Raw genomic sequence first — 13,321 nt, forward strand, 5'->3', positions numbered from 1 at the left:
TGGTCGACTGCTGCAATGATCTGAGCGGCAAACTTCTCCCAACTGTTCAACATGTGAAAAAATCTCTGCAACATCAAAGTTGCCCTGCAGGCTTACTGGCGTGCTCGAAGCCCGTCTGCATGCGTCTGAAGAGCCGGAGCCTCCACTCCCAGGCTTTCAGCTGCCGTTCCCGGTCCGATCCCTCCCGCTCGCAGGGACCCTCGCTCCGCACCTGGGCCTGGAGCTCCGACACCCGCTGCTCAGCCTCCTGCACCAAGGTGGCCAAGTGCACCGCTCGGCCCTCCAGACTCACAACTAAAGGAAACACATGGGAAAGACGGCGAGAGAGAAAAAACCAAGTCATGCCCACTGTATTAAGAGAAAAGTTTCATTACCCTTAGGCACACAAAGTGACTCCATTATTTTAAAATGACTCTGACATCCAGAAAATACTTTTATATTCACACATAAAAACAGTTGGTAAACAGACGTCAAAGCTTAGCAATGCTGGGCTATAAATTGGAGCGGGCTGTTTTTCCAACCGAGATCCAAAGAGTAACTCTGCAGAATACTGTGAATGTGAAACGACGATAGTGAAAGTTCTTAATTAAAAGACGTTTTTTTTCCTGTACAAACTTTACTTTCTCGATTCGAACTATTAAATCTACTAGAACAAAAACTGCGTTCATTACGGCGTAATTTACGAGCTCAATCAGAGAAGTCAATATTGTGCTGGCTTCTTCTTTGATTGAGCGCTTCTCGACGCTGCACGTGGCCACGCTGATATTGCGAGGAATCGCCTGCGATGTCGCAAATTGCTTTTGCAGGCCACTTCTTTTTTAATATCTTTGTTTGCCAAAATGCTGCGGCAGATTCCTCAATAAACTTCATTTAATGTAACTAAGCAGTCCCTCTTTAGAGATGACATCACCGAGAAAATGACACAGAAAATGGGGCAATGAAAGTAAGAGGAGTGAGAGAGGGAGGAGTATGCTTCATATGCGGTTATACGGGGAGCACAAAATGGTGGGAACATGCATGGACGTCGTTTTAAACGGCCATTGTAAAACTATTTTTCTGCGAAACCTGTGGAAAAATGTGTATAACTGGTCTATTTATATCGTATACCACAGCCGTCGGAGGAATGTTTTTCTCAAAGGGGGTAGGGTGTTACTAAAACAATGTGAACAATGATGTTTACTTAAACAAAAAACACATCACTATAGTAGATGAGATGTAACACCCAATGAAAATATTCTAATCATGGCTGAGCGGTCGGCGGCGGCGGCGTAACACAAAGATCAAAGGGCTCACATTCGTCACGGCGATCGCGAACGCACACATACAAGCGCACAACAGGTAATGTAAAGCTGGTAAGGTCACAAAGGACAGTAGCGTACTGTACTTCTTCTTTGGTGGCTGGTCATTCTTGGAGTGTTTGGGACTGGTGTGTGTCTGTGTTTAGTCTGTGTGGTCTGTGTTTGTTCATTGTAGATTCCACTGTTGAGCGTTAGATTCCACTGTTGACAGTAAGTTTAAAGCTCCGTGTCAAAATGTCCATCTGGGTGTTTAATTCTGCGGCTCTCTCGGTGTCTCCTCGGTGGCTGCGAGCTTCTCTTTGAATCCCGGCGTCTTCTCTGGGTGTCAGTTTTGTTGTTCTCTTCGGCCACTCGTGTGAAGACCCCGAAGGCCGTTTGTCACTTCCAGGAGGAGGAGGAGGAGGCGAAACGTGGCTCGGAGCTTGAAGAGTTTGAAGGTCGATAGGTTTAAGTTAGGATTATTGCTCGCTATCCCCCTGGACGGATAACTACTCAAGGTTCACGTTGATTTACATTTCCAGCCCCTTCTAGGCTTAGAAATGGATCCAGATGCTGTCACCAGTGTGTACGTGTGTCTTGATTTGTCCTTATTTCACATCAAGGCCGAGATCCTCAACAGCACATTAAAGTCGCTTTGTCCTATTGAGAGCCGTCAAGGGATTTATAACGTGATTATGAAGTTGCTTTTTAGATTTGTTTGATTGTCTTTGTCTGCCCTTGTCTCTGTGGTAACGGCACACTGTGAAGTCAAGCATGGCAAATATCAATAAGCATCAAAATCAATTGCTTTCAGAGCTTAAGGAAAAGTCTGCAGCGTCTCTGATGTCAATTCTCCTCAGATGGAGTTTGATTAGTACACGCTTACAAAAACAGAAGGCGAGCCTTTACTTTCCTTATGTGCCGTTGTTCTCTCCCTTTCTTTCTCTCCTTCTCTCACTCTCTCTCTCTTTTGCTCACACACACACACACACACACACACCACTTGCACTCTCTCATGAGTTATTTGGGTTCTGGAGAGAGAGAGCACAATCAAAGAGCGAACTTCAGTAAACACCACTTTCCATTCAAGTGTTTTCAATTTAATGATACCTTTATAAGACGTCTGGCTCAGCTTTGGAAAAGTGTGTGAGTGAGTGTGAGTGTGAGTGCACACAAGTACAAACACAAACAGCCGAGGAGCCTCACTGGCGAGTTCTAATCATTAACAGAAGAAGGGAGCGGAGGCTCAGCAGATCACAGACAGTGAAAAGTGCTTACGAAGATGACTAATATTGCATCATGATTACCACCCCTTCATCGCCTTTAATATGTTTTTGCTGCCAAAAGAAAACACAGAGAGAGAAGTGTGTGAGTTTGTCAATAGTGTGCGGATGAATGCACCACGGCGGGGTTGTGTTGTTGGTGGTGTGTGCGCTGTTGCCTCGGGCAACACCTGCGGTAGCTTTGGTTTGGGCTGATGTTGTGACAGCAGCTCTGGCTTCCACAACAACAGTTGCAGGTTGTGACTGAGCGATCGGCTCGATGCTGAGCTGCAGAGGAACAAAATGATTAGAGATCTGTCAGCGAGTGACAGATGTGGTTTTTACTCCTATCATTAGCTTGTAAAAGGTACAAGTTGTGATTGGCAGAGGACAGCTCGCCGAAGCTTTTTCCAAATATCACACAGGATTCGATTGGCCCGAGGGATCGGGCCAATCAAGGAGCTCGCCGCCGAAAGCCAAGGAAGCATTTGCTATGGTGTGACTCACCTGTAGGCGAGCCAAAGTTATATTAGCAAAAGAAAAAGCTTCTCAATGTTTACAAGAAAAAATACAAATATATGAATACATGAGAGAAACATTGCTTTTATTAGTAGAATAAAACAAAACAAAAGATGAATAGAGTGAGTACACTCACTTTCATGTAGTGTTTATCTCTGTATGGACTGTACTAATGGGCTTAATAGGAGCTTTGCGTGACCTCCCTTTTAAATATGTTTCAGATTTTATTCCATCGTATTAATCAGTTATAGAAAATGAACACGCTCAGGAAAGTAGGTGTTTGTGCACGATATACAGTGTGTGTGCCCCCGCTCTCGGCTCTATCACCAAATTAGATGTATAGTAACTTCCAGACAGAAATGAAACAGTGACACAGTGAAGCTCTACTCACAGTGGGGACTCTCCTTGGCTCCGGCCCTCAGCAGCAGCTTGGCCATGGGCACGTTGTTGGTCATGATGGCGATGTCGAGCGGCAGGAGGCCCTCGCTGTTTGGAGTGTTGAGGTCCAGCTCTTCCAGACTGTACTGGGAGAGCAGCAGCTGCACCAGGTCCAGCTCCTGGTGCTCCACCGCCTCAAACAAAGCTTCGTTACTCTGGAACTGGGACACAAACACGGTTCACATGGAGTTGAATGGAAAAGCTCATATTGTGGTATTTAAACTCATTTTAGCTTTTGTCAATAAATATTCAGCATTGTAATCACGTGCATCCTGCTCCCCCGGCAGATACCCACAATGCCTCTCTCTCTATACTTTCTTGCTGTGTGATCTCATTACCTGAGGTTCACTTTCTGTCCAAGTCTATATGTTTTCGCTGACTATTTTTAGACTACAATATTTCTGGGCTTGTTATTTTTTCCCTTTCTCTCTCTCTCTGACTTACTATGGTGGTTTTGCGCAGCCTCTCCTTGTCTCCTCCCCGTCCTGACACCACACTGTCCTCCAGGGCCGGGGGGTTGGTGCCCACACGGAACTTTCCAGACAAGTTGCGGTATAGGCGGCGAGCCGCGCTTGGCGAGGACAGGCTGGCTGACTTGCGGGCTGGGGCCGGCTGGTGGGCCTGGTCCCCCCTCGCGGGCTGCATCATCTTGGCAGAGTCAGCCCTGGAGGAGAGACAGGTGGGGGGGGGGGTGGTGGTGGTTTATGTATATGACATTTCGTGATCTCTTCTCACACAGGATAGGAATTTAGGTTCAGAAAAGTGTTCATTCCCCTTTTTCCCCTCTCTCTTCGTGTTTGTTTGTTCAAATATTATTATTACTGTACTGTTATTGTTGTTATTAATACAACTATCATTATCATATAATCTCTCACCACACTCTATTACCTCTACTACTCGCCAAGTCTATCAATATTACCCTTTCACTACTATTACCATTATTACTGTTATTATGTTCCACGTTCGTTGCACCTGTTATTTTGTATTGTCTCGCATGTTTTCGGGACCCCACGTAGGGTCACCTGGAATTCAAATGGGGTCGCCTGAAATATCTAGTAATTGAAAAAAAAAAAAACTGATAAAAATATTTTTTCAATTTATTATTATTCTTTTTAAAATTATGATTAAAAACACACAATGTTAAACAACTGTATTCCATACTTTCAGCTTCTCAAATATAAATTGAGCTTGATTGATGGCCCCTCACCAGAAATTTGTGATGTCAAAATGGGGTCACGAGCCAAAAAAGGTTGGGAACTACTGCTTTAACTCCTGTTATTACCACACCTGTCTTGTGTTATTTGTCTAAAAAATTAACACTTAAAAAAAAAGAAAAGTGTTCATTCAGTCTCCACAGTGACCTGATGTAACAGTGACGGTCTGGTGACTGGAAATTTGGCACGACAAGTACTGTCTTTTTCTCTTTCAAGTTATTTTTTGCCTTTATTGTGATAGTAACGGGAAAACCAAGAAGAGAAAGCAGGGTGCAGGCCGGACTCGAACCTACGCCGCCGTGGTTACAACTAAACCTGTGACTCAGTGGGGTGACCCATGCTGAGCAGTTTCTTGGTGACAGGCTATTCAGCAACCAAGTTTAGATTGGAGCTCTGGAAAACAGCAGCAGAAATTCATAGATCTGAATGTGGCACTACTGTTTTAAGTGCCGAGGCATCAGTGTCTCACATGACTCACATTGTACTATACAACAGCTCCACATATCAATAGTTGAAACACATTTAATGCCTAGCGTTGATGTAACAGTATGTACGGCACTGAGTGTCAGGATTTTTGGATTGTAACCCCCTGAAGCACTCGTGACCTCCTATCACACACTGTGTATGAAGGATGGTCAACAACTAAATCAAGGTTTATTTTGCCGTTCAGGTTTTTTCTGATTGTATGAGGGGAGTCCAAAACATGACTATCAAATTAATAGTGGATTTACATAATTGTTTATAATCCTATTAATACCACAACCCCCAAAAATGATCTGCGTCCCCCGGGGAGGCAGGTCCAAAAACCTGGCTAAGAAGCACTGATCTATGGCATGGTGATAAATGACACTGATCTGCCAGATGGACACCATGTTGGCATATGAGTCATCCTGCGCTGGCAACGTCAGCCTGGTCGCCGGTTTGCCAGTGCTGCTCTGAAACAGCATCTCTTTGCTACCGGTGTCTTGGCATCGCTGGTATGATGACTATGCTGCTCCCTCTCCGCTCTGCCATGGGAACTATGTAGATGATGGTGAGTTTTCTAGGGGTGAGTCTGGTACATGGTGTTCACACACACTCAGCCGCTGAAGGAAATGTCAGCAGGACTCTTGGGGCGATGGTGATAGACTCTGTGAAGGGTCTCACCGAACAGAGGCAGGGAGATAAGTGAATTCCTAAAGGGTGCACTTTCAACACTTTTCTCTAACATCTTATGAGCTCCCTTTTATCATCTCCTCACCTCCCTGCTTTTCTCCTTTCCTGTCCTTTGCTCTCGGTCCTTCACTGTTTCCCTTTATCACCCTATTTCCCTCCTATTTCTCATATGTCTGCCTAACATCTTACTTCTGGCCTTGATTAAATTCTGAGTCATATTTTTATGGATGACTATGAAGGCTTAGGTACTTGAAAAGTAAAAAGGTGTAATAAATAACCTCAATAAGTAGGTTATATCAGATTTTTGTGATATCTATTCACCAAAAGAATAAAATTAGGGTGATTTAAATATTTTATCTAAATGAAAGCAGTTATTTCTTTCAGCTTTTAGTGACCTCTTCTGTAACCTTTGTCATTATTTGAGTCCTCAGCGTGTTTGTCGCTCGACGCGTGTCCTGTTCCAAGTCTTTGAGAAACGCTTGCTTATTATCGGTCGCTCTGGGAAAGCAGCATCAGTTCAATAGCAGAAAAATGTAAATGTTGTTCTTAAAAAGTGACGGCTTGAACAGGAGCAGGGGCAGGTTGAGGAAAGTAAATAAAGGTTCAGTCAGTTTGGGCCCATCACGCCATATGCCAAGAAGTATCACACAGGCCAAGAACAGATTTGTCAAGGTGAGAACATCTGTAGGAAAAATGTTATTTATACTCCCGCTCCGCTATGGACGTGTGAACCCACACGAGCATGCACACACACACACACACACACAAACCCTCCCCCCAAACACATGCAGTTCATACAACAGCTGACGGCGGCCCACATTGTAGACTTTAAAGCAGCTCCAAGCCCCCGCAACAAGCCCTTTTTCACAGGGCCAATACACCTAAAATACCCCCGATCCCTGTCCCTTCCCGCTCCGTCCCATCCATCTCCACTCCATCCCGTAATAGAGGCCTTATTTTAGACATCCTCGTGTTCCCGGCTGGGCCTAACCTATTCCAGGGTTCCAGATAAAGCACGGCAGGTATTTGGAATAATTTTTCCATGGGCCTGGCCCGGAAGATAAAACAAGAGATATATTTGTAATGCATGTGCCGGTATCCCATTTCAAAGAGAAAGCCCATTGGAATCCAGCCCCGGGCTTATTGTTATTTGCCTGAGATGGAACAGACAACTTTTTTTCTGTCGGCAGGACGGTGCCCCATCACTCTCTGACGACATTAGGGAGTGTGTAACGTGGTGTGTGTGTGTGTGTGTATGTGCTTTCAAAGAGACGAAGCATCCTACACGTGAGATAGGGATGTCATTCCCCAATGACATGCCCCCTACCCTACAGAAAGACAAAGGACGGCACATAATAAACGGAGACGTTTAAAAAAAGCTGGACAAAATGCCGCCCTAACAAGTGAGTGTCTGAGGAAGAGAATGTATGATGATAAGGAATGAATGCGAGGATTTCAACACAGCTTTTTCAGCCACCAGTTTATTCATGCTGTTAACGGATGACCATTATGATGACTGCATGCTTTTGTTACCTCATCCAGTCAATTGCCTCAGTGGTGATTGAACAGGAGTGTCGGCTGGCTGCGCACAGCTCTGCTACAAAGACAACCTCACCCAAACTTTAATTCACAGACACAGTGGCTCAAACATTAAAACTGAAGGAAGGCTGACAGCTGAAGTCAATTCAAGTCCATATATTCACACCCCAGTCATGTCGTCTTCACCATCTTAAGAGCACTGCTAGTGCTTTTACAACAAAACTGCTGCTGCTGCTGCTGCGAACAAACAAGCAAAAAAACAAGAAGGAAGATGTAAAAGCTCACAACACACACTAAAAAACCCACACCTGAACTCACTTGAACTCGCACAGACACAGACGGAGACTATGTCACACAATTTCCGACGGTTTTTTACCAGTTTTGGGAAGCAGGAAGCAGTTGTTCTGGGAAAAACCAAAAGTCTCTACCAAAAAGCCAGGCTCCATGTTTGGCCCCTGATCAATCCCACATCAAATACAGCCAGCCTGCTGGAGTGAGACCGGATCAGCCCCTTAAACAATCAGCACCCCCAAGTCGCAAACGTGCATTCACACAGCATCCACTTTATTAGTTATTGCAGCCTGTTTACACAAACAGCTTCGTCTACCAGACAGTGAGTCACATGTAAACAAAGACTACACGTTACGCAGAGAGAGTCTAGACTTTTACTTGCTGCCTGACTAAAAGTCAAGATGGGAAAGACCAGTGATTTGAAAAAAAAATAGGGTAAATAATTGTTGTTTTCAGCGCTGCAGAATGTGTTTTTTTGTGCAGGCTGGTACGCCCATAACAGTTCATAACAATGGTGGGCAGATGGACATCTCAGAGACAGCAGGCTGGCAGCAGAGTGGAAAATGTTGCTTTGTCTGACAAATCCTAGTTTATGTTGCATCATACACACTAAAGGGCAAGAGCCATATGAGAGAAGAGATCCAGCCAACCTGCTGTCCAAAGCACAGCGGCAACCGCTTACACGCCCATGGAAACACACACATCTTTGAGCAATTTGACGGGCGTACAATAAAATCATCAACAGGTATCTGGCGCCCGTAGCGTTCGGTTTGGGCAGAAGTGAGATTAGATGCATATTTTCTTGCGTTTTCATCACTAACAGCAGGGTTATTTTGATTTTGACTCATCTTCTGTTTGAATCTCTCTCCTGTTCTCTTCTTGTCTTTCCGTCTCACACACCGTTTGTTTCTGTGTCTGCTCCCTCTGCCTGTCATTGATGCAACACACCCTTGACATTTGTTGATGCAACTCGAGGGAACATTAAGAGCGATGGATCTCCCTGATGATGCAAATACAGCAGAAATATTGTCAGGTAGGAATGAGATTACATAACTCAAATTTCTACCTCACAACTATTATTTGTTCATCCCTAAAAGATGACGTAGGAGTGGATAAGACAAATGGGAACTTGAATATAAGTCACTGGCCAGTGCTTTCTGTTTCTATAAATATAGATAAGTTTAATCTAACCTATAAACAATGGAACATTTCTTAAAGAGCACACGCAGGCACAAAACTGGACGTTTTGTGACATTGTGGGGTGTGTTGTGTACACATGCACATGTTTTATTGGTGAGGACACACCTATATATGGACATCCATGAGGCCATATTTGTCCTTAAGGAGCTGAGTAGATTATTCCTGAAAAGGAAAAGGTCAGAATCTGACATTCTTTCTGATTTCTTCTCCGTCTTCACACCAACTCTTTCTTTCTGGACATTTATTTATTTCCCATTTTCTCTTCTCATCATCCTCTCCAACCACCACTCTCGCCTCTGCACGACCCCAACCCCCCCCCCCCAACCCCTCCATGCCATCCCATCCCGTCACGTCACACCAGACCCCCTCTCAATCACTCACACACGCAATTCCCCAACTCCTCACAAGGGCCAGTCTGCTGCCACTAGGACGCATAAATCTCCGCAGCATGTTAGTGCGTGTCTAATCGTGTTTATTACACACGGGCACAAATGACCATTCATATTAGCTGACATGTATTTGCATCGGTCGTCTGCACAGGTCAGGACGCACAAACTAAACAAAGAAGTGGAGGGAGGTAGATGGAGAGAGAGAGAGTGAGAGACGCAGAAAAGGAAAAGAGCGGCACCAGAAGGACAGTGCTCACTGAAAACACAGTGGTGGGGGTCAGAGAGGCAGACAGTGAGAGGAGAAAGTTGCACAAACTCACTCACTCACTCACTCTCCCTCACACACACACACACACACACACACACACACACACACACACACACACACACACACACACACACACACAGAGTACGCTGGCTGCTCTAAATGTGGCTTGTAGAAGGAAATTCTGAAATCTGAGTCTTGGCACCAGACAGGCTGGAAGCAGGCAGGCTGCTGGACGCACAGAGGGAGAGAGAGAGAGAGGGAGAGAGAGAGAGAGGGGGGGGGGATGGAGGGATGGGTGGGGGCAGTATTACTAGAATTTATATAGCTGCTGTACCCTCTGTTTGGCTCTTATCAGCTTATAGGCAACATGAGGCCATGCCAGCGCTGTGACCTGCAGCCCCTCGCTCGCGCTGGTTGGCATGGTAACACAACAAATGCACACATACACGCTTACGCTCACTTTTCTAAAACACATACACGCGCATGCATATATACGCTTATACACGAGATTTCACGCGGCTTTACGGCCGACAGGACGATCAGAGTGACTCTCCTGGCTCCTCAGGGTTTATGGAGCAGATTTCAGTGGGGGGTGGGGGGCGTATCAGGTGTGTGCGTGAGTGTGTTATTGTTTCAGTGGTACACATTTGCTAAAAACATCCCCTTTTCTCTTTATTCCCAAGGACTCCACATAGTGGGATGCGGACGGATTATCTTACCAGATGTGCATTTGAACAGTGGTAGGCTGGCCTGATCAGCAACATTACTGACATGGCTTCTGCTATTCAGATTACTCTGCATTCCTTTGATTACACCAACCGTCCAGGCAATATTGTTTTTGATAAGCCGGGTGTGCTGAGATCTCTCTTGTGATGTCTCTCATATTAGTGTGTGTGTGAGAGAGAGAGACGCATGCACCAAATACCCAGGAACTCTGTAGACTGTGATGTGCTGAAGTCCGTGCTAGGATCACTGGTACCCAGGTCGGTTTGGATAGGATAGGATAGAAAACTTTATTGATCCCCAAGGGGAAACTGCTTTGCCACCCAATAAAAACACATACATCCACTTAACAAACAATACAAACAAGTTCCATACCATTGCACAAAAACAGCTGTATCGACATGATTGGATACTTCATACGACAGAGTACTCAAAACAGGTGAATTAAACTGATACAGGCAAAGATAACTAAATAAATATACACCAGAAGATAAAAAACAACAAACAACCGCTAGTTAGTTTGTTGTACACATCTGGTAGAAGTCACAGCTAGTGGAAAAGGAACTGGACTGACCCCCCCCCCCCCCCTGCAGAGATTCTGCTTTTACTTATGTTTTAACTCACATATGATTGACTTTGAAGTGAGGACTGGGTGTAGAGTTTGGGAGAAACTGGAACAAACTGTGACGCTGGTTGTATGCCATCCCATACCGCTCTTTATCTCAATCCTATTTACACAGCCCTTTTTTTCCTGTCCCTCCTTTTATCTTGTCCTCTTCTTCTTCTTCTTCTTCTTCTTCTCACTTTCTCTCCCTCTCCCTTGGGAGAACGGCAGAGAAAGAGTGGGCGGTCCGCTGTATGTTTAACCTTTGAAGTGGGCCTGCTGCGCCGAGCAAGGCCTGCCACCTGTTGGCTCAGTGTGTGTCCATGTGTTGTGTGTGCACGCAGAGGTAAATCTCTCTAATTTTGATGAGGGAGGGGGGAGGGGAGGGGGGGCAGGGGTGTGGTGGCGGGCAGCGTCTGACGTTCTCATGAGGGGGGGGGGGGGGTGGGGGGGTGTGTGGGGGGCTGCTCCAAAGGTAGGATCACACACACAAACATACATACAACCCCTCCTCTGTCAGAGGCTTGGTGACACCATGTCTCCCATGGCGATCGTGGGCCCAGCCTGGGTGGCTCCAGGCCTTCTGTGTGTCTCTTGGGGTGTGTGTGTATGTGTGTATGTGTGTATATGTGTGTGTGTGTGTGTCACACCAAAGGGGTCCCTGTCTGGGCCGCCATATGCCACCCACCCAGCCAGTGAGAAGAGAGAGGCGGGGGCGACCCCTGGCCACTGAAGCCACCAGTTGGCCCATTCTCTCAGTCACACGCCGCCCGGGCGCCATGTTTATCTGGGATAGGGATGGATGGAGTTGTTTGGGCGTGGGGTGGGGAGGGAGGAGGGAGGAGGGAGGAGGGGGTTACTCTCTCTTGACTGCAGTAGATCATTTGTAAAAAAAAAAAAAAAAAAGAAGAAAAAAGTGGATGAACACACTCATGTATGTATGTACACATTAAAAGCTTTAAAGCCCCAGTGTGTAACTTATTTGGCTTTTTATTAGCAAAAATCAAATATGTCTTTCATAAATCCGTATTTCACTGAAGTGGAATCACAGCCGCATACAAATGAAAGCTTTCTGGTTCCTTAGAATGAGTTGTTACAAGTTGTTACAAATACATAAGTGGGCGACGCACCGAACCGAGGCGGCATCGCCATTTTTAACCCTCCTCCAGAGAAGAAGGGTCTGGCTGGTCCGCCTATGATTCTGCGATCAGAGAAAAAAACGCTCCGGCCGTTTGGAATTTTTTCAACCAGTCACAATCGTTGTGGTCGGCGCCGTAGCAACAGTGCGCTCGCAAAATATTGCTGGTTGGAAACTGGATTTGGGTCCGCGGTGTAACGACGGTCGGCAACTGTTGACTGATATGTCTTCTTCTGTTCAGTTCATGACACGGATGTATAATAGATCCATGGTTCAGTTCCTGTTGTTGTTTGTTGATGTTTCCCTTTACCGGGCGGACTGTGAAAGCTGCAGCATGGACAGGCCAGAGTAGTGGCAGCGTGAGCGTAGGTAACCACGGAAACTCACCGGAGCTGTGGGCTCGGCCTGTTAAAACTGTCACCACTGTGTAGTGTGAGGAAGGACGGAGGCACTGGTGTTGCATTCAGGTGCAGTCAGGCAGACGGCCGTCGGCAAACCAACCGGATGTCATTTTACTCCACCAGAGAAAGACGGTAAAACGTGGGTCAGGTAAACAATACCACATCACCATGACAACATATTGTCACGCCTGTACGACTTGTTTACATAGACGCTTGTTTATCTTGTTACATGCAGCGTCTGACGTCTGCCCGATTTCACGTGAATGCAACATCAAGAATACGTTCCGCACCGCTAGATGGGGGTAATTCCTACATATTATACCTTTAAAGGATGGTGTGTGTTAGGGATGGGAACGACACGGGATTTGGAAAATCGATTGTCGAGGCCCATGTGTTGACTTTTTGTCGAATTGTCGGCCCTTTTTTTTTTTAACAGCAGCAGCAGATATGCGGGCGGGGGGGGCTACACTGCTGTTGGCATGAGCGGACGAGGCAGCACACATTCGGTTTCTTTTTTTTTTCGTGCATGTCGTCTGTGGAGAATGCAACCATTGCATCCACCTGTTTTGCCGATGGTTTTGCCCTTTTTGCGGAGCCGGACTCGTCATCAACAGCACCATCACCTAGACTGCAGGGAGCCCGGACAGCTGATCTCTTGACTCTGTTGCCTGTCAGCATGCGCGCACGCTCCCGTCACATGTGAAGCAGAATGAGGGTCAAGTAGCTATCCCATTTAAAAAAAGTGGATTTGTTTTATTTAAATTTTTTTATTTCATTAGGTGAAAAGTGGCACTTTCTGTTGTTTATTTGAATAGGAAATATTGAAAGACAAAATGCAATTGACACATGGAAATCCCACAAGCCCCGCACCCCTCGACATGTCGACACTCCATTTTTTTTGTC

The 13,321-nt window shown here is 45.9% G+C and overlaps 1 protein-coding gene across 7 annotated transcripts in view; it reads right to left on the reverse strand.

Annotated features, from left to right (window-relative positions):
• Nucleotides 1-13,321, reverse strand: part of ankfn1b (ankyrin repeat and fibronectin type III domain containing 1b) — a 134,042-nt gene that overhangs the window by 18,205 nt on the left and 102,516 nt on the right. For 6 of the 7 annotated variants that reach the window (XM_085761100.1, XM_085761104.1, XM_085761101.1 and 3 more), the window contains 3 exons: nucleotides 3,941-4,160; nucleotides 3,450-3,657; nucleotides 97-294 (listed from right to left, as the gene is read on the reverse strand). In XM_085761100.1, the coding sequence (XP_085617226.1) occupies nucleotides 97-294; nucleotides 3,450-3,657; nucleotides 3,941-4,160 (626 nt within the window). Of the gene's footprint in view, nucleotides 1-96; nucleotides 295-3,449; nucleotides 3,658-3,940; nucleotides 4,161-8,595; nucleotides 8,696-13,321 lie in introns of all 7 variants that reach the window. The other variant, XM_085761103.1, reaches the window with a different exon arrangement.

This window comes from Trachurus japonicus, chromosome 19, assembly GCF_045865225.1.
Source record: "Trachurus japonicus isolate A0001 chromosome 19, Traja_1.0".
NCBI classification, from domain to species: domain Eukaryota; kingdom Metazoa; phylum Chordata; class Actinopteri; order Carangiformes; family Carangidae; genus Trachurus; species Trachurus japonicus.